The sequence below is a fragment of the Mytilus galloprovincialis genome, chromosome 10 (assembly GCF_965363235.1).
Source record: "Mytilus galloprovincialis chromosome 10, xbMytGall1.hap1.1, whole genome shotgun sequence".
NCBI lineage: Eukaryota > Metazoa > Mollusca > Bivalvia > Mytilida > Mytilidae > Mytilus > Mytilus galloprovincialis.
The window spans coordinates 54,953,683-54,980,926 of NC_134847.1; the positions used below are offsets into that span (position 1 = coordinate 54,953,683).

The 27,244-nt window shown below is 31.9% G+C and overlaps 1 protein-coding gene across 1 annotated transcript; it reads left to right on the plus strand.

The window, feature by feature from the left end:
* The first annotated feature begins 839 nt into the window (after window positions 1–839).
* LOC143047876 (uncharacterized) lies at window positions 840–16,651 on the plus strand. Its single transcript, XM_076221199.1, has 7 exons — window positions 840–971; window positions 1,714–1,809; window positions 4,957–5,349; window positions 6,050–6,424; window positions 7,058–7,345; window positions 8,083–8,171; window positions 15,775–16,651. The coding sequence occupies exons 2-7, from the start codon at window positions 1,770–1,772 to the stop codon at window positions 16,378–16,380; spliced, it is 1,791 nt and encodes a 596-aa protein (XP_076077314.1). The 5' UTR covers window positions 840–971; window positions 1,714–1,769; the 3' UTR covers window positions 16,381–16,651.
* The last annotated feature ends 10,593 nt before the right edge of the window (window positions 16,652–27,244 follow it).

The following is a 27,244-nucleotide window of genomic DNA, read 5'->3' on the forward strand; positions in this document are numbered from 1 at the left end:
TTTCCTGTTGCATTGTTTTGTCAGTTTAGCAGATTCTATAAGCAATAGGTTAATTATGTTTAGTTAGATGAAATTCAATGATTTGACTGTCGGTCTGTCAGGATGCATGTGACCTTGACCTTATTTTCATGGTTCCTTGCTCAATGATAAGATTTTTGGAGTTTTATCAGTTTATCGGATGCTATACGCAATAGGTCAACCATATATGGTGTTGTATGGTTGGAATGTGTACATGTCTGTCTGGCAGGGTTGACATTAACTTGACCTCATCTTCATGGTTCATTGGTCAATGTACTTTATTGTGATTAGGTCCGTTATTCGGATGCTATAGGTAGAATCCCAAAATTTTTGGTGTATTGAAAGATTGTCAGATGTTTATGGTCTGTCTGGTAGGATTCATCTGACCTTGAGCTCAGTTGTATGATTTACTGCTCAACATGACATGGACACTGCAAAGCCATGTGTCAACTCGACATTGGGTCATATTAGTATTTGATTCCTTTTTCGCTATTCAATTGTAGTTGTAATTGCCCTAATTTCACAATATCATGAAGTGATCGCTCATTTCCTATAATCACTTTATTCGTGAGTTATCCGTACACATTTATTGTTAAATATGCAATGAAATGTTTTAATTGCTTATACAAGTATAACTTTATGTATTTGACATATAAGGTTATATGAATGTCCTTCAAATTTTAATTTGATGATTTAAATGCTATCAGAATTCGATTCACACTACAGAGAATCAATACCTCCTTAAATTTAAAATATATTAATATATATACAATGGGTATACATTGCAGTGGAGGTTATTCAAATTTTTTAAAGTTCGACATGCATTGTTTATTGTTGCTTTCTGGATGACTTGATATTCTGATATATTTTGGACTTCCTAGTTACTCTACCGAAAATGGAAATACTATGTAGACTCGTGTTTGCCATCTGTATCTTCACGATCTTTAAAGCAGGTATTTAGCTATACGAATTTGTATAATAGAAGAATATAATAATTGTTGTAATAGAACAATTTTTATGTGCTTTTTGTGTTTTTATTTATCATTTGTGAAAAAAATCTCTAGCGCTCAACTCCATCTTACAATGGTATTTAAAGTTAGAGAAGGCTCATGCACGAGGAAAGTATATTGTAGAGGGGCTGTTATGTTTAGAAAAAAATCTGATTGGAAATCATCGTGGGATTGTTTCGCGTATTTTTCGCGAATTCACATTTCATTTGATTAATTGTTTAAATACACGTGTAAAAAAGGTGGATATTTTTTTATGAAATGAGTTTTTTGGAAACCACTGGCAGTCTTTTCCAACCCTTCACCCCGATAGACCCAATTTGCAATTATTGTTTATTTGTTTTCATCTTGAATATGAATGAAATGTTAGCCACTGGACGATAGCGAACAACTGGTTACATTTATAACATAGTGAATTGTCTACATTTGCTTCTTACCCGATTTTAATAGAATCCCTCAAATAATAGATTTCTATTGTTGGCATCGGTCATAATTATATATGATTCATGGTAAAAATAAGTTATTTTTTGAATGAGGGAAGTATATAAACTCTATAGAAATAGCTAAAAAGAACCCTTCAATAATTTTAAATATAAAAAAACCCACTTAGAAACGTTTGTCTCTAAATAGATCGATAGCTGTTGATATAAAACAGAATCAGTTATTAAAGTTTATTGAATTTTAATAGATTTGAATTTTAAAACTTCACGAACAAAGACATGGAATACTAGATTATAATCAAACATGAAGATTCTGATTTTTACATTGTTGACTGTCGAAATAAGTAAGTAGATTTTTACATATTCTGAACTATTTAAAAGGTAATTCATATTAATGTACAGAGGTGGTACATATTTTCGCATTTAAACCTTTTCTTCTTTTTGTAAAAACCTAGGATTGATTATTGAAATATTTGAATGAACAATGTCTCAACATATGCAACACATTCAGAGTGAAAATTATCAGAATGAACGAAACTTTTGGAAAAATTACACATTCAGAGAAAGCAAAATACCATAATACTAAGTTTAAGCCATAACCAATATAAGTCCTGCAGTCAAGATGCGGTCCATAGTTTGTCACCAAAAATAAGTTTGTATCAATAAAATATTTGGAAGATGTGGTATAATTGCAAAAGTATACAACTATTTACTGGAGACAAAATGATGTACATGTTAACATCTATAGGACAACTTACTACCTTCAACAATGAGCAATTACAACTATGTTGCCTACATATCAATCATCTCACATCTAATTAATTTATTGTAAATACGCCATTAAAGTCTGAGAAAAATTGATGCCAAAATGTAGACATCGACAGGATGTAGGTTTTATATAGCTATATAGCGATTCATATTTCATGTTTTAATTTACTAAAAGCAAACTTACAATAAATTTAATATTTAGAGATCTTATTTCAGTGTTAAATTGATATTTTATTAGAATACATTTATTCAAAGCATCGTCAATAAGTTTACACCCTTTAAATACTATTTAGACAACTTTAATACTGCTACTTTCAAAACTTCCTTCGAAACCAATTGTCGTCTACAATGCCGTCTTCTCTTTTCATTATTAAATTTGTACATTCTATAAGCAACGAGACGGTTGCAACGTGTGGTGAGAGATCTGCTTAAGAAAAGAAAAAAAAACAAATGAAAGCATGTATTTTTTTAAATGGATAGGTGATAGTTATATCAACAGTCTACTGCAATTGATTTTTGAAAGATCACAGATCCATTTTTCAGCATATGAAATATCTTGTTTATGAATTATACATAAGAAAGGCGCGAAAAACACTCATTTGTACACGGTAATACAATATATCTTTAAGACAATGAATAGCCGAGGTTAACCTTAATGTCTTTTTTTATAGTGAGCAAATACACTTCATCTTCAAACTTATTATAGTGCTTTGAAATCTATGTACAAGTTAACTTTACGTTTTTAATTTGTAAATCATTTTTACCATCACCATGATTTCCTTGATAAATAGACATGTGAAAGTAAACACAATTGCATTACAAATCTAACTTCATATTTTACATGTTTCTTATCAACATCTGAGTAGATAGAGCCATTAATTTGTTCGTCTTTATTATAAATGAAATAGGAAGTACTAGACAGTATATCAAAGGAAAGAAGACTATAGATTTATGGTGCATTGATAGTTATTTTCTTAAAATATAGGGTATAAATTTATGGTGCATTGACAGTTGTTTGCTTTACATGTACGGTATAAATAAATGCATATACACTATATCCAAAAATGTTTTTACCACCACATTCTTTATTTGCCTATTTGTAATTCAGTTGTTGTTTTCTTTCTATTTCTTTCTCCCTTTTATTGTTTGTCATAATCAGACCGTTTTTTTTTTAATTGTTTGAAAATTTTCACATTTTGTCATATCGGGGCCTATTTTACTCATTGACAAAGGCCGGGCGGTGATCCACTAATGCTAACAACCGCGTCATTTTGGACTTTTGTGGAGAGAAGTCTCAATTAAACATTCTGCATATCCTTATTTTAATATGTACATATCTATATGGATTAGTTTTATTATCGTGTGATAAATGGAAATGGATTTTTAAGGATATAGATTCTACACCAGGAATGTAACGTACATAAATACACGTGACCATTCATCTCCTTAAACTAAGACTAATAAAATTGTCTTACGCTTAAAGCAGATATACTCATTCAAATGATTTAAGATATCACAATTATAGAATAAATATTGTGAGTAACTGTATAGTGCAAATGCATTTTGTCTAACGTTTCAATATTTGTTAGAAGTAAAAAAGTCTATAAACTTGTGTTTTTAACCCCACCCCCTAAATAAGTAATACAATGGATTTGTTTCTACTAAATAATATGAAAAGAATAGGTCATTTAAGATCTGTGTAAATAAACAAGAAAATATCTGGACGGGGAAGAAAACCATACAGATTTAGATTCTGACAATTATTATTTTAAATATCTGTGTTTCGATTGTTCTTTTAAGATTTACTTAAAAATGAAATTAGTTTATTTACCTCATTTTTAAAAGTATTTGTTAACGGCTTGAATACTACTTATCAGTGCATTTAAATGTCATAAACAGCAGAATTACACGCAAAACAAATTTGTTTTATTTTTTAAAACTTCTTTTGTTTATTGTTTTTTTTCGATAACCGTATAACGTTTATAAAAATAGAAATAATTTACAACAATTACTTTTTCTTTTAAACAAATTAACAGTAAACAAAAGTGGACACGCTGTAATGTCTCGTCTGTTTATCTGATTAGGATCGAAAACTGTAAATTTAGAAAATATTGCAAGCATTTATTATTGTAAATTACATGACCATCCGAAAACGCGAAATTAACTGCGGTTACTTCAGGAAAAGCTGTGCTACGTTACACATACCTCCTGCAGAAAGCTGATAGTTCTATCCGGGCTACTTCCGCAAAAAAAACCCTCACAAAATAGGCAATAGTGCTGAAAAGGGTATTACACCTCTTTTTGCTCTCCCTTAAGTGGTTTCTTAAAACAGTTTTGACTGCACTTGTATAATAACCTTCAAATTGGTTTTATGTCAATAGTAAAACCAAGGTAGAAAGTTCGAGGGCGAACTAAACGTAAAACGTTTAGGATATGAATCCATTATCATTTAAAAGAAAAGTTATTTTCATTGACTGCACATATATTTATACTGTAAATATTCTTGCAAGTTGTAAGACTAGTGTGCTCTTATATTAAGCAAAAGTCATTTTAAACCAAGACAACTACTTTATATTGAAAACGATTGCTGTTCCTTTGTAATTGCTTTTTTGAAATATGGCATATAAATTCCGCTTACTAAATTATTACTTTATGGATTACTTATTAGTAGAAGTAGATTGAAAGCCTATAAAACAATGATTTTTCTATTTTATTTTTAATAGGTTTTGCTCAAGATATTACAGAACCAACAGCCAAAGAAAGCGATTGCTTTGGCGAAATTCTTACAGGAAATTGTTCAGAAACTAACACAAGGGCTTATGTCAAACAGGTTAATGCTGGTGTCAAGTATCTTGATCGATATACCGGTAATGATTCATGTAGTCCATCTTTCTCTGCCCCAAGAGAATGCTGTATCCAGGAATCAGACGACTGTCACGGTGAATACATCGCTGTCACTACTGATCCCTACAGTTACCATAAAGACTGTATTGGAAAGAATAAATGTTCAGCAAGACAAGCTACTCGTATGGACACACTATATTTGACCAGCTGTAACCAAAACCTTTATCCGCTCCAAACTACATATATGGATGTAGAATTTTATTGCATTGATGGTAAATGATAGAAGTATTCTTGCTGAAATAATTGAAATTTTGTTTAATCAATTATGTAAAGACAAAAAGTATCAATTGGCTGATAGAAATTTTATTTTTGGGACCATTGAGAAAAAAAGAATCATACTGTAATGCTACAACTACCCAGCGATTCCAAAAAAAAATTCAGACATCCTTATAGACAACATACGGTCATCACTGTAATTTACAATGTTAAACCTCTTCAAATACCCGACTCTTCTATAAAAAAAAAAGAAGATGTATCAACATTTTCCATCCACATATTTTTTTTCTTTTTCATACAAAAAGAAAGAAAGAAAACATTGATAATACTAATAACTATAAAAGACGAAAAAAGCAATAATAGAAAACTTAAGATTACAACTGACAGGAGTCACTGATTAAGGACAGGCACATTCGCATGAGTTATCTGGATGAACTAGTTTATACTAGTATACAACACTTAAACCCGCCCTTTCAATCTTGACATGTGGAATAAATTAGAACATTGAAACAAATGTCGAATGAAAAGAACTCAAATTACTTAACCGGTTGGTATAAACATTATTGGGTATGGATCTGAATAAGTTTTACACAATTTACAGCAAAATTAACACAATATAAACAGACGATAGCTTAAACCTCGTTTTTTAGTGTGTCTGATTATTGACATCAAGGCCTATGTATATTTACATTTTAGTTAATAATATAACTCCCTTAAACAACGGAAACAAGCAGAATAATGGACAAGGGTCTACATTGTACTTATGGAGTGGCGATACCAGCACTTACTCAGAACTGACAGTAGCAACTCATACATGTTCAGTTGAGACGGACTGTGATGGTAAAATCTCTGTATTAAGCCTTGATTTTAGATTTGCTCCTGACAACGTGAATGTAACTTGTATTGAAGACAACATGTTGTCCATAAAAGATGAATCGAATACCAATCATTTCAATTGTTCCTCAAACAACAACTTTGAGATCAAGACTTTGTATACAAGCCACAGTAACTATATTACTGTAACATATACAGGGACAAACGCTGGGGGCTATCTATGGCTAGGGTTTCAAAGTAAGTTCGTATTATTCAGTTTGTGAATTATCACTTTTCGATGCCGAAAGCTATGAATGATGTGTAATTGAAACAAAATAATCTCTCTTACAAAACTAGCATGTTTTAAAGTGAAGGTGTGTACGATTAATGTTTCCAGTGTCTTATATCTTACAGTATAAAAATGGAAACAGGAAATGTGTGAAAGAGACAACAACCCGACCTTATAGAGGAACAGCAGATGGGCCTTCAACGCAACAAGAAAATACCGCACCCAGAGGTGGACTTCAGCTAGCCCTTAAATAATTGTATGACAGTTCAGAAAAAAAAAACCGCATGCCTATAACTCCGAAACATACAAATTAAAAGAAAACACATGACTAACAAATACTACAGGTTGCTGATTTGAGGCAGGCGCAAACACTTACCATACTGTTCTTGTTGTTGTATGGACTATACATGCATCTCATTATAATGTTGTCCATCACCAACTATATTACTGTTACTCATCATGCTTAAGAAATAAGATATGTGTAGTAATTGAATGTTAATGTACGAATCCATGTTATAGAGATGCCATACAATTACCCCTAGTTAAATTAGTAGAATAAATTTATTTCTAATTATATATCTTTCTAATAAATGTTATATCAGCATCAACAAATGGTAATCTGACAATAAACTGTCAAAGTCCAGGCCAAATATATACCTGTGAAATCTCTACAACTGAAGAACCAACAACAACAGAACAGGAAACTACAACTCAGCAAACTACAACACCGGAAGCCACAACTTCTTTACAGAGCACAACAAATGAAGCAACAACCGGAAGTTTGACATCAACTGAAGATCAAACGTTTACCACAGACAATTCATCAACAACAACTGACAAAGAAACAAGTGGAAAGTCAGAATCACCATCAGCAGGAAATAACACTGCAAGTATGTAGATAATTTAATACTGCACATTGTTTTTCTCAAGAAGAAATACATTGTTTATGCGTATTCAACTGACATGATAAGTAAGTTAAGATCAATGTACATCAAACGTTATTTTTTAAACGTCCCCCCTCTTGGTTATGCTACAGTTACCATCGGTTTATCTGTTTAGATGTTGTTATATTTCTCACTGTGCTTTATCATTTTTATGAACTGTATACACCAGTGAAACAAAATTTCTATCACACACATTAGCTAGTTGATTTTTAACTTAAACTTTAAATTCAACCAAAAATAAAAATGAACGTAACCTTAAACTGATGTTAAATTAGTTTTTGTAAAAAATAAGTTTTGGTTTAGCAGACTTGTGGCATCATGCACTTGTAAGATATTCATATCTATCAACATTTTAAGAAAATAACCGACTAAAAACTCTTTGGTTGTTACGGAACTTGTAGCAACAGTTTATAAGTTTGTCGTGTAGATATGTCGATTATTTCATTTATATGTTTCAATCAAGTAATGAGACCAAAAAGGAAAGCCAATACCAGTCAGGGTTCAACAAAAAGTTTTGATAAAATATTTTGACTGCAACCAAATTTTCGCAATAACTCGAATATGTTTAGCACAGGTTCTCTCTGGGGTATTCAATTGATACATTTTTCATTGTGAAAAGAAATTGCTGGTAAATGAAAATAATCATATAGCACTGTTTGCATTTATAACTATTTTCATTGCAGTGATTGCTGGTATTTTGGTGGCAATAATTATAATTATAGTTATAGTGATAGGTGTTGGTGTATTATACCAAAGACATCGAAAAAAACAGGTAATATTTGATTGCAGAATTCAGAACAACCTGTAAGTTTATATATGTGCGCATATTGATGTTGAGTTTTATTATAATTACCATGTTCTCTCTCTTCCCGTTTATGAAGTTTTAAGTCGTGCTGTATGAAGGCTGAACACCGCGCAAACGCGTATGATCTTATTGTTTGCTGTTATGACATATTTATTCTAGTGATAAATCTCCTTGACCAATCTGTTTCCCTTCTCGATTTAACCAGTTTTGATATAAAGTTATTGTTAAGCAGTGAACCCTCTTTATTTTCCCCATTCATAAACCAGTGTTAGGATCCATCTTGAACTTGTAGGTGAGGTGGATTGTTTTCTCCATTTGGAGGCCTCATTGTAACAGTAAGATGAAGAATCACAACTATAAGTCACGTTACCTTTTTTCATCTGCATATATGATGATTTTGTGTCCGGAATAGATAAAACCTTTATGTTTTTGTCGCATACCGATCTATTGAGTTACTTCGTCATCTACATCGTTGAAATGCAAAGGGTCTAAGATCCATCACGCAAGTACTAATTAGGTCATTCAATATGGTGCTCTTTAAAACATATTTACATGTGAAATTAAAATCAAATGTTTATTGTGGACTACTCTGTTAAATAAGATGTGAGGCTGCCTCTGTATCTTCTATATTTAACAGTCTTATTAGTAGGATATTCCAGTCTTTGATGGTACGTGGAAAGAAGCTGTATTTGTAGGTGTTTGTTGAAGTTTGGAGGATTCTAAATTTACTTTGGTGGTATCGCCGTGTTGTCCTGCCTTGTTGTTCTACCTAATCTGGAATATTTATGGCTAATTTTTTTATGTAAAGCTTTGTGAAACAAGCAAAGCATTTTTATTTTCCGTCTAGTCTCTAATGATGGTAGTTTTAGCTCATTCAGTAGGCTAGTAACTGACCCAGGTTCTGTGCTGTATTGATGTTTGATGAAACGTGCTGATCTTCTTTGTACAATTTCTATCTGTTTGATGTGGTTTTCCTGATATGGATCATCCAATTTATCCAGATCTTTTTGTAATTAGTCATCTTTGAATTTTATTGCTAGGTATAATCGGCAAAGAGACGAAATTTTAAATTTTTCGAAAAAAAAACCCTAAGGATTTTCTTATCCCAGGCATAGATTACCTTAGCCGTATTTGACACAACTTTTTGGAATTTTGGATCTTCAATGCTCTTCAACTTTGTACTTGTTTGGCTTAATAAATAATTTGATATGAGCGTCACTGATGAGTCTTATGTAGACGAAACGCGCGTCTGGCGTAATAAATTATAGTCCTGGTACATTTGATAACTATTTGACTTGATGTCATCCCCAATATCATTGATATACAAAAGAAACATCAATGGGCCTAAAACTGTACCTTGTGGTACTCCTGATTTTACAAAGGCATTTGTAGATGTTTCACCTTCAACTACTACACACTGTTGTCGTTGTGTGAGCCAGGTTTTTACCCACTCTATTATTTTCCCATTTATTCCATAGTGCTCTAATTTCCACAGAAGCCGTATAAGGGGAAACATTACATCAAATGCTTTGCTGAAATGTAATATAAGCAAACCCACTTGCTCTTTTTTATCTAGTTGTTTTTGCGATATCTTCAATTGTTGTTACTCATTGAGATTCGCATGCTCTTTTCTGTTTGGAGCCATATTGGTAATCGACTAACATAATGTGTTTGAAAATGATGTGTTCCATGAGTTTGTATGTTACTGACGTCAATGAAACAGGTATATAATTTACTGGAAAGCTTTTGTCTCCCTTTATATTTTGTTTTGGTTGACTTGATGTATTTTTATCAGTAAAAACAGATACAAATTGATGGTTAAGGATGTTCGCTTGTCATGTGTTGGGATTTTTGTCAGATTTTCGGATTCCATTTGAATGCCTTAACATTTTTGCCCAGTGACCCCCATTTTTCTTTTTATAAATATTTTGCATGTATAATTAATATAAGCCACTTGTAAAAGTCTGATAAAATCTTATTTATTTTTTAATAATTTTTGAGAACTTTAACTTGGCAATGATACAGCTATGAAAAATCAAGAGAAACATTTTCCCCGCCAAAATATCAATGGCTAATATCTCGATAACAAGCGCATTGACCTCTATATATTGTTTGCTTTGTTGATTCCTTAATTAATCCTCTATCAATATATACTAGTTTTATGAAAAGCTATTTATTTTGAAACTAAGTAGCGAACTTCCTTAAGTGCTTCTGCTTTCCCTTTCCTGTCTGCCATTAGTTTTCCATTTGAAATAAGTGGTGCTATTCCACATGAGTCTCTTTTTTTTTGATTGAACATATTGCCAAAACTTTTTTTAACAACATTTGTCATTCTCTCACCCTCTTCGTCTACTTCCAATAATTGTGTTATGAATTACAGTTTTGATGTGCTTCTTCTAATTAAGTCTTTACTGTTTTTCTCCGGAGCTTAAATTCTTCCCAATGTTTTTCATTATTAGTACGTTTTGCCTTGTTGTAAACCATTGTTTTTTTATGATCATTGTTTTGATCTCTCTATTTATCCAAGGTGCATTCCATCTGGTGGACAGTATTTACTATTATAGCCTGTGACAATATATCTTTAAAATCATTCCAGCATTCTTGTATGGTACTTGTATTTGCTTTTTGTATAAAATTATTCAGCTCTTTATCTAGTTGTTTATTTATTCCGTTCATGTTACCCTTTTTATAAATACATACTTTAAATACATAAGCAGCCTGGTGAATCGCATTCAAAGTTTGTACGATCACGGAAAATAATTGAATTAAATTGGATTAAAAAATTACAGACAGTTTACCCTCTCGGTCTAAATGATAATATCATGGGAATTGGTAATATATCTAGAACCAATTCCGTTAACATTTTGGATATAGTTTCTAAAACTGTTCGTAAAAAACGTTCTCACGGTCGTAGAACAAATCGCAATCAAAGAAAATTTCGGGCCAATCATACCAATATTTCGGACCTAATTTCTATTTCAAAAAACAACGGCAGACATTATCTGTTAACAAAACTCTGTTCGTTACCGGTTAATAAGTTAAATAAAATTTTGGAGGATTGCAACACAATTTCATATAGCAGTCCTAAGTATGAAATTGTTCAAATTATTATGGCATATTGTTATTCTAAATTATTTCCCAAAATTGATCGCCCTGAAGATCATAAAAAACATTTTATTAAAATTAAGTATGTCAATAAAGGCTTTGATTTTGTAAATATTGCCGGTATATTTAACGACCATTCTGTTAAAGAACACATTCCTGGATATTTTGACAATACTGAGCTACCTCTTATTTGTTATATTTACAAGAAATCTACCCGGAAATTTGTGTTTAATTATAGTCAATTGTGTAAAGATGTTAATATCAGTGAAAATACACCTACTTCATGTAATTGCAGTAATTCCGAATATATTTATGGACCCATTTCCCATGTTATTACAGGAGATCTTAACATCGTTCAAGACCGAGAGTTAAAATCATTCCTCAGTAAAGGACCTAAATATCGTCCCCCGTCAATTATTAATTGGAATGAGTGTCGTAATATCATCCACGACTCACTCCATACTTACTGTATGAAATGGATAAAACGGGGAAAAGCTGACAAAAAATCTTTGGACTCTTTTTTTAATTCAGTAATGAAGATAGTTGATATACGTATTCAACATTTTAAAGAACATTTTACTATAAACAATAACCACAATAAACCTATTTCTCGTATCAAACATAAACTAAAAGAACTAGCCAAGGAATTTGTTTTTGTCCCGGCAGATAAAGCTGCTAATAATATTATTATTGTTTGACGTAAATTTTACATTGAGGTTCTGAAAAAGGAAATCACCAATTCACCAACATTCCAACTGACTCCATTTTCAGAAAACGAAATCTGTAACAAACATAAACTGTTAGCCACCGCTTTACAAGCAGAGCCAAATACAATGAAAGTCCCAACTATGTATTGGCTTCCGAAGCTACACAAAACCCCTTACAAATATAGATTTATTTCGTCTTCAAGCCATTGTTCAACTACTAAATTGTCTATTCTTCTTACCAGCACACTTGGTACAATTAAAAACCTGATAATAAATTGTTCAAATAAGGCCTTCGAAAATAGTGGAATAAATTACTTTTGGAGTGTCAAGAACTCGTTGGAAGTACTTGATAAATTGCATGCTTATATTGGTGATTTTGAATCTGTTCAAAGTTTTGATTTTTCTACCCTGTATACCACATTGCCTCACATTCTCATTAAGAAAAAATTCACACACCTAATTAAATGGGCATTCAAAAAATCAGAATGTGAATATATATGTTCAAACTCTTTTAGGTCATTTTTTAGTAGCAATAAACCAAAAAACTATGTTAATTGGACATGCTTTGATACTATATATGCCCTTGAATTTTTACTAGATAACATTTTTGTTCGCTTTGGAGATTCCGTATATCGTCAGATTATCGGAATCCCAATGGGAACTAACTGTGCACCACTTATTGCGGACCTGTTTTTGTATTGTTATGAGTTACAATTTATGACAAAAATAAGCAAAGACCCATCGAAACAACATCTGATAAACAAATTTAATAATACTTTTAGATATTTGGATGATATTTTGGCTCTCAATAATGACGACTTCAGTATGTATATTAATGAAATTTATCCTGTTGAACTTACTTTAAATAAAGCTAATACTAACAATGACCACTGCCTTTTTCTTGATCTTGATATCTATATCACTAATGGAAAGCTGAATACTAAAATTTATGATAAAAGGGATGAGTTTTCATTTCCTATCGTTAATTATCCGTTTTTAGATGGTGACGTTCCCTTGTCACCATCTTACGGTGTTTATATATCTCAACTTGTACGATTCGCTCGTGTATGTAACAATGTTTTCGATTTTAACGAGAGAAATTTATGTATTACTGAAAAATTATTACACCAGGGTTTTCGATATCACAAACTAGTCAAAACATTTACTAAATTTTATCATCGGTATAAAGACATCATTCGTAAATATAGCTCAACATGCAGACTTCTAATACGTTCAGGTATTTCACATCCAATTTTTTATGGTAATATTCTTTATAAAGCACAAAGGTGTCAGTATTCACCTCAGAAACTTACAAAACCTTTGAATAGACTTATTAAGAAGGGATATAATTACGATACTGTTGTCAAGTCATTAAAGATTGCATATTTTGGCGTTAATATTGAGTCACTGATAAGGTCTTTGCATCGGAACTAAACACATTTATTCTAAAATACAGTTGTTGGCATGACACGGGTTATGTTCTTCTCATATATGTTATGATGGTATGATACTAAACCCCTAACGGGAAGGATTGTGCCTGATGTTCATATGATGAAATCATAATCTTTCAGTCAGTTTAATTGAAGTCTGGAGCTGGCATGTCAGTTAACTGCTAGTAGTCTGTTGTTATTTATGTATTATTGTCATTTTGTTTATTTTCTTTGGTTACATCTTCTGACATCAGACTCGGATTTCTCTTGAACTGAATTTTAATGTGCGTATTGTTATGCGTTTACTTTACTACATTGGTTAGAGGTATAGAGGGAGGGTTGAGATATCACAAACATGTTTAACCCCGCCGCATTTTTGCGCCTGTCCCAAGTCAGGAGCCTCTGGCCTTTGTTAGTCTTGTATTATTTTAATTTTAGTTTCTTGTGTACAATTTGGAAATTAGTATGGCGTTCATTATCACTGGACTAGTATATATTTGTTTAGGGGCCAGCTGAAGGACGCCTCCGGGTGCGGGAATTTCTCGCTACATTGAAGACCTGTTGGTGACCCTCTGCTGTTGTTGTTTTTTATTTGGTCGGGTTGTTGTCTCTTTGACACATTCCCCATTTCCATTCTCAATTTTATTTCCTTGGTACTTGCCTTTTTTGTTTTTGCTTTTAAAGTGTCAGTGATGACTATGCTATGGTCACTCATTCCATCTTTGACTGATATGTTTTCAATGCTTGCTGGATTTGTTGTTAGTAAAAGGTCTAATATGTTATCTCGGCGTGTTGGTTCTTTTAATTTTGGTGTTAGACAGTTTTATTCAAGTGCTTCTTTGAACTTGTTATTGGTTTCCATACTATAGTTGTTTGGTTTTTTTATTTGAAAGTTGTATTTTTATCTATTTCACATGTTATGTCTGGCATGTTGAAATCACCAGTGAGCACTAGGTTTGGTAGATTATTTGCTTGGTTATCGATGTATTTAAGCTTTCAACGGATGCTAAATTATTACTTGTTAATGTCAGTTCATTCTTTGTGTCATCTATGATATGTCCGGATCATACTTATTAAGACTGGGTCAACTTATTTGACATCACAAAGCCGTGATGTGCAATTTCATTTAGAGCTGAGCAGAATAATACAGACAGTTGGATGACCGATGCATAAACATATTCAGTTACCACTTACTGATGTATAATATGACCGCAACCAAACGACACCCACACACAGTCTATATAATGTGTCTGGCTCTTAATCGTTCAGAATCTAAGTAATTGTCCACTTTCTAAGTAAGTTAAAAAAAAACAAACTCAACAGACACTAAATGTATCAACCAATTTGTAAAACATGAAAAAGAAAGTATCCGATGAAAAGTTCACCACTGAAAAAAAGATTGCTTAACGATAAGAGACAAACATTACATGCATTAACTATAACATTCTATTTATAAGGTACGAAAATATCCTGTTTTTATCTGAGCGTCACTGGTAAGTCTTGTGTAGACGAAACGCATGTCTGGCGTGTTAAAAATTTAAACCTGTTACCTTTTGTTAGCCATCATTCGTGTTTTTCTCTGGCCTATATTTTCTCCCATTTATTTGTAATGTTGTCATTTTAATGTTATATTAATTAACATCGCCATTAAAGCGGGGTTTTTTGGCATGCCACAAAACCAGATTCAACTCACAATGTTTTTCTAAAAATGTCCTGTACCAAGTCAGGAATATGGCCATTGTTATATTATAGTTCGTTTCTGTGTGTGTTACATTTTAATGATGTGTTTCTGTTGTGTCATGGTTTTCTTATATTTGATGCGTTTCCCTCAGTTTTAAATTGTAGCACGGATTTGTTTTTTTCTGAATCGATTTATGTATTTCGAAAAGCGGTATACTACTGTTGCCTTTATTTGTACAAAATGAACCCAATTACTTCGATTAAAACATGCACGCACAGACGAAAGACCCTTAATATTACTCAAAACAAGCAAGTTTTTGTTATTACTCACAATGAACTTTTTTTGACTAACCTCTAGGTTAGGAATGTTACAGAACCGTTGTTGTCCATTATGTGCTATTTTATAAGGGCCAGAATATGTTTATATTCCTAGTTATGGCATTACACCGATAAAATAAGATATTCATATATGTCATATTACATTCCTAAATTGCTAACTATTTTTTTAAATTGAAATTCAACATCACTTCTTGTATATTAACAAATAAGTGTCTTTATATTCTCAATTTCCGAGATAAAAAGGTTCATTTGAAAATTGTTAGTATAATGTTATGTATTTATTAATCATTCTTCGTCTTTTTTCTAAAGGCTTTAGCTGGACAAAATACGGAGAATCAGCCTCAAGCTTCTGAAAATTCTAGGGAAAATGCTATGGTAATAGACGAAACACAAGGAGAAAATTCAACGGTTCTCTCTAATGAAAACGAGGTCAATAGAGGAAACAATATGGTTCATAATTTACATTTACCATCCGAGCTAACTGGTCCTGATACCGGTCTTACACAGTTACCCCCACTAACGGCTAAATTTAGTCAGAACCAATCTGAATTTAATGAAAAAATAAAGAAAAAGAAGAAAAAGAAGAAAAAGAAGAAACATAATAAGGTTGACGATAACGGTATTGAGATACAGGGTAATGGCGTTTTACAAGGCAGTGGAGCAGATATAGAAACAATTGATGAAAATGGGAAACATTCTCGGAAACGTGAAAAGAAAAAGAAGAAGACAAAACAGCTGGAAAATTCAGCTGAATTAAATACACAGGAATATTTTGAAGAGACTCCCGAGCCTAAAGAAAAGAAGAAAAAGAAGAAAAAAAGAAAGAAGAGACAAAGTGATGATTCTAAGCAGGAAGAAGAGAATACTACAATAAAAACACAAACAACAGAGGAAAAAGAAAATGATACAGAGTAAAAGTGTTTAAAACGTATTCATTTTGCTACAATGTAATAAGCCGGTTAAAACATCTGTGGTTTATTCTTATATTTTTACTTTTGATAGCATCAATTCAAATTAGCAAAACATGCAATTTTATAAGAAACAAATTATTTCCCTTTTTATTTTCCATAACATGCTTTTTTTGTTAAATGTGAGATATAAAATATCAATCAAGCAAACAATTTGTTAATACTGCCACCTGACTCAACATGTTAAGAATTTCTTTGATATTTTGGAACATCTAACAATAATTCCTAATAACTATGTGTGAAAAATTAAGTTGAAAAAAAGTCATAACTAAAAACAGCATTCTGTTTGGAACAAGAAGTAAGAATGCATTAGAGGGAGTAATTATCTTTTTTAAGTTTATTAATTCAAATGTGCAAATGTGTTTCTATGTCATGGTAGCCACATTTTGTTTTACATATCCTATCATGCGTTTATGTTATATTGAATAAAAGTTTTGTTATATGTGACAAACAATAGGTGCTTGATTGTCTAGATACATGAACAAAATATATAGTTACCCACCTTTTACACGTAAGCTATTTTTCTTTCGAATTATTAAGAAATTAACGAACCAATGTCTTTGGACGTACGTGTGGACGTGTACTTATATGCATCTTACGGATATTTTAAAGATAAGAAGATGTGGTATTATTGCCAATTAGATAATTCTCTATCAGAGACCAAATGACGTCAAAAGTAAGGAACTCTATGTCATCGCAAGGCCTTCAACCATAAGCAAAACCCATAGCGCACAACACATCTAAACTTGGGACAGTCACATACAGAATTTGGTGCAGTAAAAAATGATTGCGGGGATAGCCATCCCCTAACCTGGCATAGCGGTGTAACAACACAATATAAGAAAATAAACTTTAAAAACAAGTTGAAAAGGGCTGTTCAGGATCCTGCTAACATGTTGAACCCCTCCCCATTCTATGTATATGAACCTGTCCTTATTCAGACGCCTGTAATTCAGTGGTTGTCATTTGTTGATGTGTTACATATTTGTTTTTCGTTCACTGTTTTGTTCCTTAAATTAGGGCAGGCCGTCAATCTTTTCGTTTGAATTTTTTGACTTTTTTCATTTCGGGGCCTTTTATAGTTGACTAATAATAATGCGTTATGGGCTCTGCTCACTATTGAAGGCCGTACGGTGACCTTAGTTGTTAATTTCTGTGTCATTTGTTCTCATTGCCAATCATACCACATCTTCTTTTTTTTATACTTCTCTCATCAGATCGAACCAAAGCACATTTTTTTTTTAAACAAAAACACAAAAGACAAAAAAATGAAGATCTTAATGTACTTGTAGTTACTGAAAGCTAGGTCTAAGCCAATATCAACTAACAAAAAAATCATGTGTTTATTTTTGTTCACGCAAACCTTGTCTTATTGAAAAAATACGGTGCAAATAGTTTGATTTACAAGTTAGTGTGTGTATGCATTTGTGTTTATTCTTATATAATACAATGTAGTTGATTGACATGAATAATATGATCATTGTATTCATTCACCGTGTAATATTTTCTAGACAAAAAAAATAGATACATTTTTTTTATTTGTGTTGTAGTGTACTAGAATGCGAATTCTTTAAATGGATCTCAATGTTTTTATTGTCAGTTTAAGCCTTTTATGATTGTAAAATTAATATTGCAGACACTATCATTTATAAATGTAACTGAATCTCGACTGATGGATAATAAGGCTCTCTAAAATATATATAATAAAAAAATAATCTGAAGAGAGTAGTATTATGTCATTTAAAACACAGCACTGTGAAAAGTACATGAATTGGATTAAGTATTGTTTATTACTTGATTTCAATTTACTATTCTACGAATGGATGAGATACAAAGCCTTACATTTGATTACAATTTGAACGTTTTGTCATATAATTATATGTACTCATTATGTCATAATCGCAACATTTATTACTGTACTTATGTACCTTAATTTATTATTTTTGTTTACCTAGAACCATGGTTAATCCCCTATTCTCTTTTTTTTATACAACATGTCATAAATGTTGTTCAAATAAATAAATATTTTCAAAAAAGAGTTTTTTTTTAAAACATAACCATGAATAAAAAGAGGTTAAACATCTCTGAGATAGCTATTAAAAATCAATTATGATATCATATGACCAACGAAAAAGACGAAAAGACAAGCCGACGAACACAAAACAAAAGATCCGGCAATATATTCCTGAACAATAAAACGACGATAAGCCTAGATGCAACGAAGGGTACATTTTGTTTGGCTATTAACAACAGTCGTCATACTCCTAACAAGTAAAATATTTGGTCTTTAGTTGCAATCAGAGATGTAATAACCGGGATTGCTGTTTTGATAGATGGAATATATATGTGGTCATGTGATCCACATATTTCAAATCTGTCACACCAAATCATAATAGCATCCGTAAAACCCTCGAGGAGATGGATAACACGTTTCCTTAAAACATGTTTTACTAGCTTCTTCTCCCATCCACCAAATATATACATCAGCATAGGAGACACAAGCTCCTAAGCATTGTATCAGCTGAGTAATGTATTATACAGACAATATGAAAAATGTTATGTCTTTTTTTAGTTGATTGCATTTATCAACAGTAATTTATTGACATTTTTTTATGAAGGTCAAGATAAAGATAAACCTTTAGTAAAAACCGTGTAAAATTGAGAATGTAAATGGGAAATGTGTCACAAAGACAACAAACCCGACACAACAAGACAATTCCACACCCAGAGGTGGCTTCAGCTTTTGTTTTGGGACGAGGAATTATTGTTAAAATCAGTCTTCTAATGATGTATCAGGGATTCTGTCTAAAACAAGATATTAGTATCTACGTTGGTCATTCTTAGGACCTGACTTTGTTATGTCCTTACATTTAAAACAAGAATGCTTGTGCAATGGTGAATTTATGTTTTGCAAGAGTATAGAGATGATAAATGACAAAACTTAAGCACGGTTTCGATTATTGATAAAACTCATCAAAGACACCAGGTGTGTTATTTTTTTACTCCACCGATACGCATTTGGTCTACATAAGACTAATCAGTGACACTCAAATCATTTGCAAAGCCAAATCTAAGAACGAAGATAAAAAGCATTTATAACAAAACATTCCGAACAATTTAGTATAATACGGCTAATGCATTATTTACCTGGGGTAGAAAACCTTAATATATTTTTAAATAATATAACATTGTACCTGACAGTCATCAGTGACGCTCAAATAAAATCAGTTCCAATGCCAAATCAAAATGAAATTGAAAAGCATTAATAATCGAAAACTCTGAAAAGTTGAGTCAAAATAGAACGACTAAATAAAGGCAACAGTAGTATACCGCTGTTCAAACTCATTAATCCATGGACAAAAAACAAAATCGGGGTAACAAACTAAAACTGACGGAAACGCATAAATATAAGAGGAGAACAACGACACAACATTACAATGTAACTAACACACACAGAAACGGACCAAGCATCAGACAAAATCCAACGAGAATAACAAATATAACATCAAAACCAAATACATGAATTTGGGATAGACAAGTACCGTGACACGTCTTATCGCAATGTCAATTTACACTCAAAAATAAGAGAAAACAATCGACGCAACGTTAAATTGTAACACACACAAAAACGAACTATAATATAACAATGGCCATATTCCTGACTTGGTACAGGACATTTTTAAAGGAAAAAATGGTGGGTTGAACCTGGTTTTGTGGCAAGCCAAACCTCGCACTTTAATGGCAATGTTAAATATAACATAGAAATGACAACATAATATTACAGGACTACAATACAAATAAATAGGAAAACGTATTAGATAAAGAAACACATGATTAATGAATAACAAAAAGCATCAGGTTTAAAATTTAATACGCCAAAAACGCGCCTCGTCCACACAAGACTCACCAGTGACGCCCAGATATAAAAGATCGAAAGCGAAAAAAAGTACAAAGTTGTACTGCACTGAAGATCAAAAGTTGAAAAAGGTTGTGTCATATACGGCTAAGTTTTTATGCTTGGGATAAGAACATCCTTATTATTTAGAACAATTAATGCTATTGCAAACAGTAAATTTTATCAAATGAATATAACAGATATACATAATGAAACTGAAGTATTAACTCATTACATAAAACAAACACGAATACATAATGAATGACCAACACAGAATAGACACACCCGACTCAGTCCAGGCCTCAACGCAGTAAATTATGAAAATGACGTCACATACGATGGTGAAAAGGCATTAAAAATTACGTCAAATACGATGGTGAAAAGGCATTATGAAATTTCTGAAACAGCAGAAAAATTACGTCACATATGAAAAACTATATCTCAAAAGTAAAATAGAATTAGGATTGATTAAAGATTAAAATAGAACTAAATACTGATATTGCATTTATATATATGCAGTTTGTTATAAGGCTTTCTTTACTTGCAGTAGAAACCACTTAATATTTCAACAATTTTCAAACAACAGATTTACAGGAAATGAACATGTAAATGATATATCTTGTAATTTGTTACGTACTTTTTAGTTTTTAGTTTTCTATTTTGTGTTATGTGTACTGTTATTTGTCATTACATTGTTTTTCGGTTTTGTAATGATATTGTCAATTTGTTTTCAATTCGATTTTTGAGTTTGACTATCCGTTGGTATATATTGTGCCTCTCTTTTACGCTGACCGTTCGGTTCGTTTACATGAGATTCATCTGCAGCACCCTACCCAGAACAGAAAATACAAATTTGAAGAACATTAATAACCGAGGATTTTGAGAAGTTTTACTTAATACGACGAAGGCAATCTTTACCTGGGTGTAGACATTTATTGTTTTCAATATAACAACATTCTGCAGAGAGTAAATTTACAAAAAATATATATGTAAGATTTTAACTTAGCACAAAGCACAAAAATATTGACTCCTGGTGTAACCGTCGTAGAAGAAACTTCCACCAGTAATATTATCAAACTTGTAGTCGTAACATAAAGGACACAAGACAGTAAAAAGTGCTTGCCTCAGTGCTGGTATTACCTGCTGGGACCAAACGTTCACTACAAATGGCATTGACCCAGTGATTGTGAAAACTTCTCAAACATTATACTTTATAATTTTAAAATATATAGTGGTGATGGATAGACTGATAAATATGTCTCAAATCTGGTCGATATAGCGTAGGTATCAAGACAGGTAACAACATATGTCAGTTTATTGGGATGGAATCGAAAGAGTTTGAAAGCACGGTCGAATGTAAAGTTTGAGAGCATTACTATCCATAAATACGGGGGGAAATGTGCTAATACGACTAAGGATATATTTCCTTGGAGGTGGAAAGCATATTGTTTTGCACATTGTACAATCAGTAATTTTATAGAAAATTAACCTATCAATTATATTTCATGTCAGGACTACAATACCGACTCCTTGGTTGGTTTTACTCTTGGGGGAGAAACACCCGACACAAGTGGCATCAACCAAGTGATTATAAAAATTCTCATCAAAGATACAAGACATGTAGATTTGGTCACTAGATGCTTGTGTAATTTATATAAAATTCACCAGTGGTACCTGAATTAATACAGTTGGAAAGCCAAATAAAATAAAATGCTGAAGAGCATTTTAAATAACCGAAAGTGTCGTTGGGATACATGTTGCGTCACTATAATAAGTGAATTACAAATACCTTATTAAGAAGCTATGAATATATCGTTCACATTATAACCAAGTTTAAGCTTGATGTCCTGACATCTTCCTCCAATTATATTACCCCTTAACTATTACTACATTAAAGATATCTAAAAATGAAGACTTGATGTCCCTTCTTCTTACAAATTTCGGGTTTCCATGCTCGTTTACTTACTAATTTGGCTTTCCTATACTCCTATAATTGAGACATTGATAAACCTTATGAAGAAGGAAAGCTCGTCTGGAGAACTAAGTCTGTTTTTTTATGAGTTCTACAGTGTCCTCGTTCTCGGAACGTACAAATATATGGAAACAGAATATAACACTATATCAATGTGAATAGCTTTTCTGGGTTTACCTACAGTCAGGAAATCTCAAACCTTTTATCTGTATTTTTTTCTTATTCTTTTTTAAATAGACTTATACTTCCTGTGTGACGTTTATATTTTTTGACATAAACACGTGAAGCAATGAATGTGGTTGTTAATTTGATAAATGCTTTTTGTGCTTCTTTGTTTAATATTTGTTTGTTTTGAGATCGTGACACAGTGATGACTGTTGTACCCATGTTTTGACAATTTTACCTATTATGTCTGTTTTATTACAGCATCGTTGTCAATTAAAATAGAATTTGATGCAACTGTCATACAAGTGAGAGGTTTAGCGATATAAAACCAGGTTCAACCCATCATTTTCTACAGTTGAAAAAAAAAATTCCTCTGAGTTCAGTATTTTTGTGATTTTCCTTTTTCCCTTATGGAGGTTTAAGCTTTTTAGTCATACCATAAACGTATCGAAGTTGTTGACTGATGTTCCCAACAATAATTTCTCTAGCTATTAAGGCTTCAGAACTCATCTTATAACAAAGGTCAAGGTAAAAATACCACGATGAACTTGGCCTTTGAAAGACCAATGATGCAAATCATTTGGTCTCCACGTCTGTCGTTTGTTTTTAGTTTGGATAGAATCAGATACGTTTTCGCAGAGCTATCTTTAAAAAGGATCAGTCCATTGGGTTCGATTAAAAGTAATAAACTTTCGTCTGTATCAAAGCACTTGTCCCAACTCTCGATTTTATTCGACCTTTTGGTTATCAACATGTACCCAATAGCAGAGCTAACTTAATGTTTAACTTTTTACTCTGCAAACAAACACTAATTCAGTATGCTATGTGTTGATTCGGAAAAGATTGTTTCTGTCCGATACTTGTAACCAAAACCTGTTACTAGTATATACTCATTTCTTAAAGTTGTTTAGACAAATTTTAATGTTGATTTCAAAAGTAAAATGGGACTCCACATTTTAAAACCAAACCATCAAGACTTAATCTTCATTTGAGTGGTATAAAATCAGAGGCCATTTTCTGCATTTAAACGAGTTGTCCAAAATATTAAACTTTTATTATGTAGCGGCGACACTCATTATTATTCTTTCCTGGTTTATACATTTATAATTTGACCAGTGACTAACTTCAACATTTTATACTAATAGACATTTGCGGAAACTGTTATACATCTATGATAAGGATTACAATTACACTTACAGGTAACATTTAAATCTTTGGTCGTCTCAAAGTGTAAATGATAAAACCTCGTTCCAAAACAAAGTCTAACTCCTATGAAGTTTTCTATAGTTGAACATCGGGGTTATAAAAAATGTGCATTGTAATGTGTATAGATCAAGTAATACACATGGTTTTATCACCGTTAAAAGTGATGCAATTGTACGGAGTATAATAGAATTGTAAAACATCGTTTAATAAATTTACACGTAGAGACAGTCACATGAACACAAATGCAATTGTCGTTGGCTAGGTTGTGCAAAACTCAGACTAAGCACTTTGATAATATTTATTGTTTTTGCATCGAAGATACATTTTCCTTCCTTTTTTAAGAGAACGAAACCCTAGCGGTCGGATGTTTATGAAGCATTTTTTCTTTATGTCATTGTACTTGACGTTAAGTATATTTTCATTATCTTTTACTTTTTTTGAATTATGCAAACCAATTGTTCACGTTTTTGGTATAAAAAAAAAAAATAGTTATCAATGAATATTTTTGTGTCAAATATATAATTCCAACTATTCTTAAGACTTTGTTGCAATGTGAAATATGTGTACTCACCAGGAATTTTCATATCTATCTTTTTCAAATTTAGCAAGACCAATACCGGTTCTGAACCTTCGTAGCTGCGTGTATTTGACTGGGGTTGGATTATACTGATTCCAAAGCAAAAATGGTCATTCTCATTCAATCAAATCAATATTTCTTTCGGAATGTGTCTAGTAAAATGTCTAGCTATTGCCTACCAGAATGTAGTTGCATGGCAGACTTAGAAGTTATTTAGCCGCTGCAACTAAAATTTACTTATTATAACAAAATATAAAATCAGTTCCTTCTAATCAATAAAAGCCAAGACAGTTGTCTGTCCAATGTATTTTAGAGAGATGAACTAACACTCGGACGGACAGAGTCGAACAGTTACTAAACCTGCTTTCGCCTTCAGCGACACAGGAACAAATTACTCCAAGGTTTTGATTTGCTTGTTTTTATGCAATTTCTATAGAGATCCTGCAAGTGGTTCATTTAAAAATGGCCGGGTTCTTTTACGATGTAGATAATTCTCTCCCATGAACATGTGTGGGTCTGGTTTGCTTGAAACATGCCATGATCTGAGACCAGTACAATTGTCTTAAAATTGTGCTTTAGAGTGCACTTATTAGACGGTGTCTATTTCGACAACGTGTATCATCAAAAGTATTACTTTGATTAAAAGGGATAAAGAGTACAAAGGTTTATCAAGGGAGAATGTGTTAAAAAAAATCACACACTATCTAAGTCGGCTAGGGAGCTGTTGCGCATACAAAAGTGTAATAGTTTAAAAAAGTAACATTGATACAAATGTAGTTCAAAAGCACTGCGCTACGATAGGTTTAATAATTATATTGTCTTAATTGTTTATCGTATTTTCCCATAATTTTCAAGTGCTAAATTTGTAAAGAAAATCTAAACAAAAATAATAAAGACACAATTTTGGAAACATAATATACAGAGACAAAAAAATTATATATTGATATAAAAATAAATTTTATGGGATAGATATCAGTTTGACAAACTTACTTTGCACATTGAGAAGCTTGATATTTCCTTAACAATAGAACATTATCAAAATTTTCAGCTATTTCTTAATGTGTTATCTCCCTGCAGTGTTATGTACCACCTTAGTACTTGTAGCCAATCATAGCGTGCAAGCAATATACCAATCATCAAAGGAAATATGGAAATACTATGAATTTGAAAAAAGAATATAACACTAAAACAAGAATAACATAAAATGATTAGATGAAGCAAATATAATGAGAACATATATACGGTGACAATATAACGGTCAAGTTAATCATAAACGCGATCATTGACCACAAACTTGTTCTATATAATACGAATCAAGCAACGTGTCGATCAAAAAGACGGTCTACAAATTTAAGTAATTATGCGATCAATAATCAAATGAAATAATAAACATTTTTTTCCAGTAAATCATTGTGTAGATTTCATTTGAAATGTAATAAATGTATACCGTGTCGGCTTAAACAAAAGTTGAATACTTACTTCTGTAATTAAATCTGTATGAAATAATTACATATACTTATTAAAAAGGGAATGGTCAATGGAACTGAAAACACTTTGTTATATAACCTTGTGTAATTTTTAACTAACTACGCAGTTGGTTGTAGTAAACATCAGATAACTAATCAAAACCAGCAAATATTTAATGGATATTTTATACTGTGTTCTTGTTTATTCTGTTATTACCAGTAACTGTTTCATAGAAGGTATATACATTTATACAATCATATATATTTATTTCTCCCTTGCTGAATTTTTGTTATGTATGTCGTTCAAATAGTTTGTAAGAATATAAACAGCTTGGACATGCTATTTTTCATAATGTTGTTTAGAAATCATATGTTAACACACTTTTATCTTAACGCTTATTTTAGAGTAAACAACTTTCAATTTGCGAAAGCGGGTGATCTTTTCGTTTTTTTTTATGACAGACGAAATGACTGTGTTGTTCACAACATTTATAACATATATCATTAAATAATAATGCTATTTTTTAAATTTATCTGCTCCTATTCGGTAATACCTTTGTACGGTGATTTGACTTTGCGCAAATTGGCATTTAATTTGCGCCATAAAAATCTTTCACTATGATTTGCACAACAATTCAAATTTAAATATGCGTCAATAATACATGTTAATAGTAGATACAAAATTTATTTATTCATTAGATAACCTATATATGTGAGGCTGTTTAAAAAATATTATATTTTTTTACGATATAGCGAAACAATTTCAACTTTTGTTTGGTGAATTACCTGTTAAGTGGAGCCTATTTAGATTTTATTATTTAGCGCAAATGAAAATTAGTGTTGAAGCGCAAATGAAAGATTGAATTTTGTAGATATTGGCTCAAATGAAATGTGTCAAAAATGTTGCCAATTGCATGGTTTATAAGAATTAAGAAATTGAAACTAATTAATATAGTTATGTTTGACAAGGTTTGCAGCGATTGAAATTTTTGTCAACTTATTTTAAACAACTTTCTCAAAATAGGTAGGATTAACGACATTGGAAATGACACTGTAAAAAAATGAAAAACATTTAAACGCCTTAATCTAAAAACGTGAAATCCGAAAGACTTATAATGAAAAATAATCTGATAATATCGCCTAAAGCCCTATCATAATTTCCTTTTACTATGTCATCTGTTTCTCATCGTGGACCAATTTTCCATAACAAAAGCAGAGGACGGAATCAGTATAATTACAATCCCTTTTACAGATACAGCAGGGGTACTATTTTCGATATCGAAATTTCTAATACGTGCTTTCCTGTACCCAATGCCACCGTGCAATAAGCTGACATCTTTATATAAACAAACTAGAAACCTCATTTTTTAAATGTAAGATAATAAAATTGAGAATGGAAATGGGGAATGTGTCAAAGAGACAACAACCCGACCAAATAAAAAACAACAGCAGAGGGTCACCAACAGGTCTTCAATGTAGCGAGAAATTCCCGCACCCGGAGGCGTCCTTCAGCTGGCCCCTAAACAAATA

Bases quoted from the DNA above. Each gene is read 5' to 3' on its own strand.
- LOC143047876 (XM_076221199.1), top strand. From the start codon at position 1,770: ATGAAGATTCTGATTTTTACATTGTTGACTGTCGAAATAA. The intron at 1,810-4,956 runs GTAAGTAGATTT...TATTTTTAATAG, and splicing joins ATTGTTGACTGTCGAAATAA to GTTTTGCTCAAGATATTACA. The intron at 8,172-15,774 runs GTAATATTTGAT...TTTTTTCTAAAG, and splicing joins AAAGACATCGAAAAAAACAG to GCTTTAGCTGGACAAAATAC.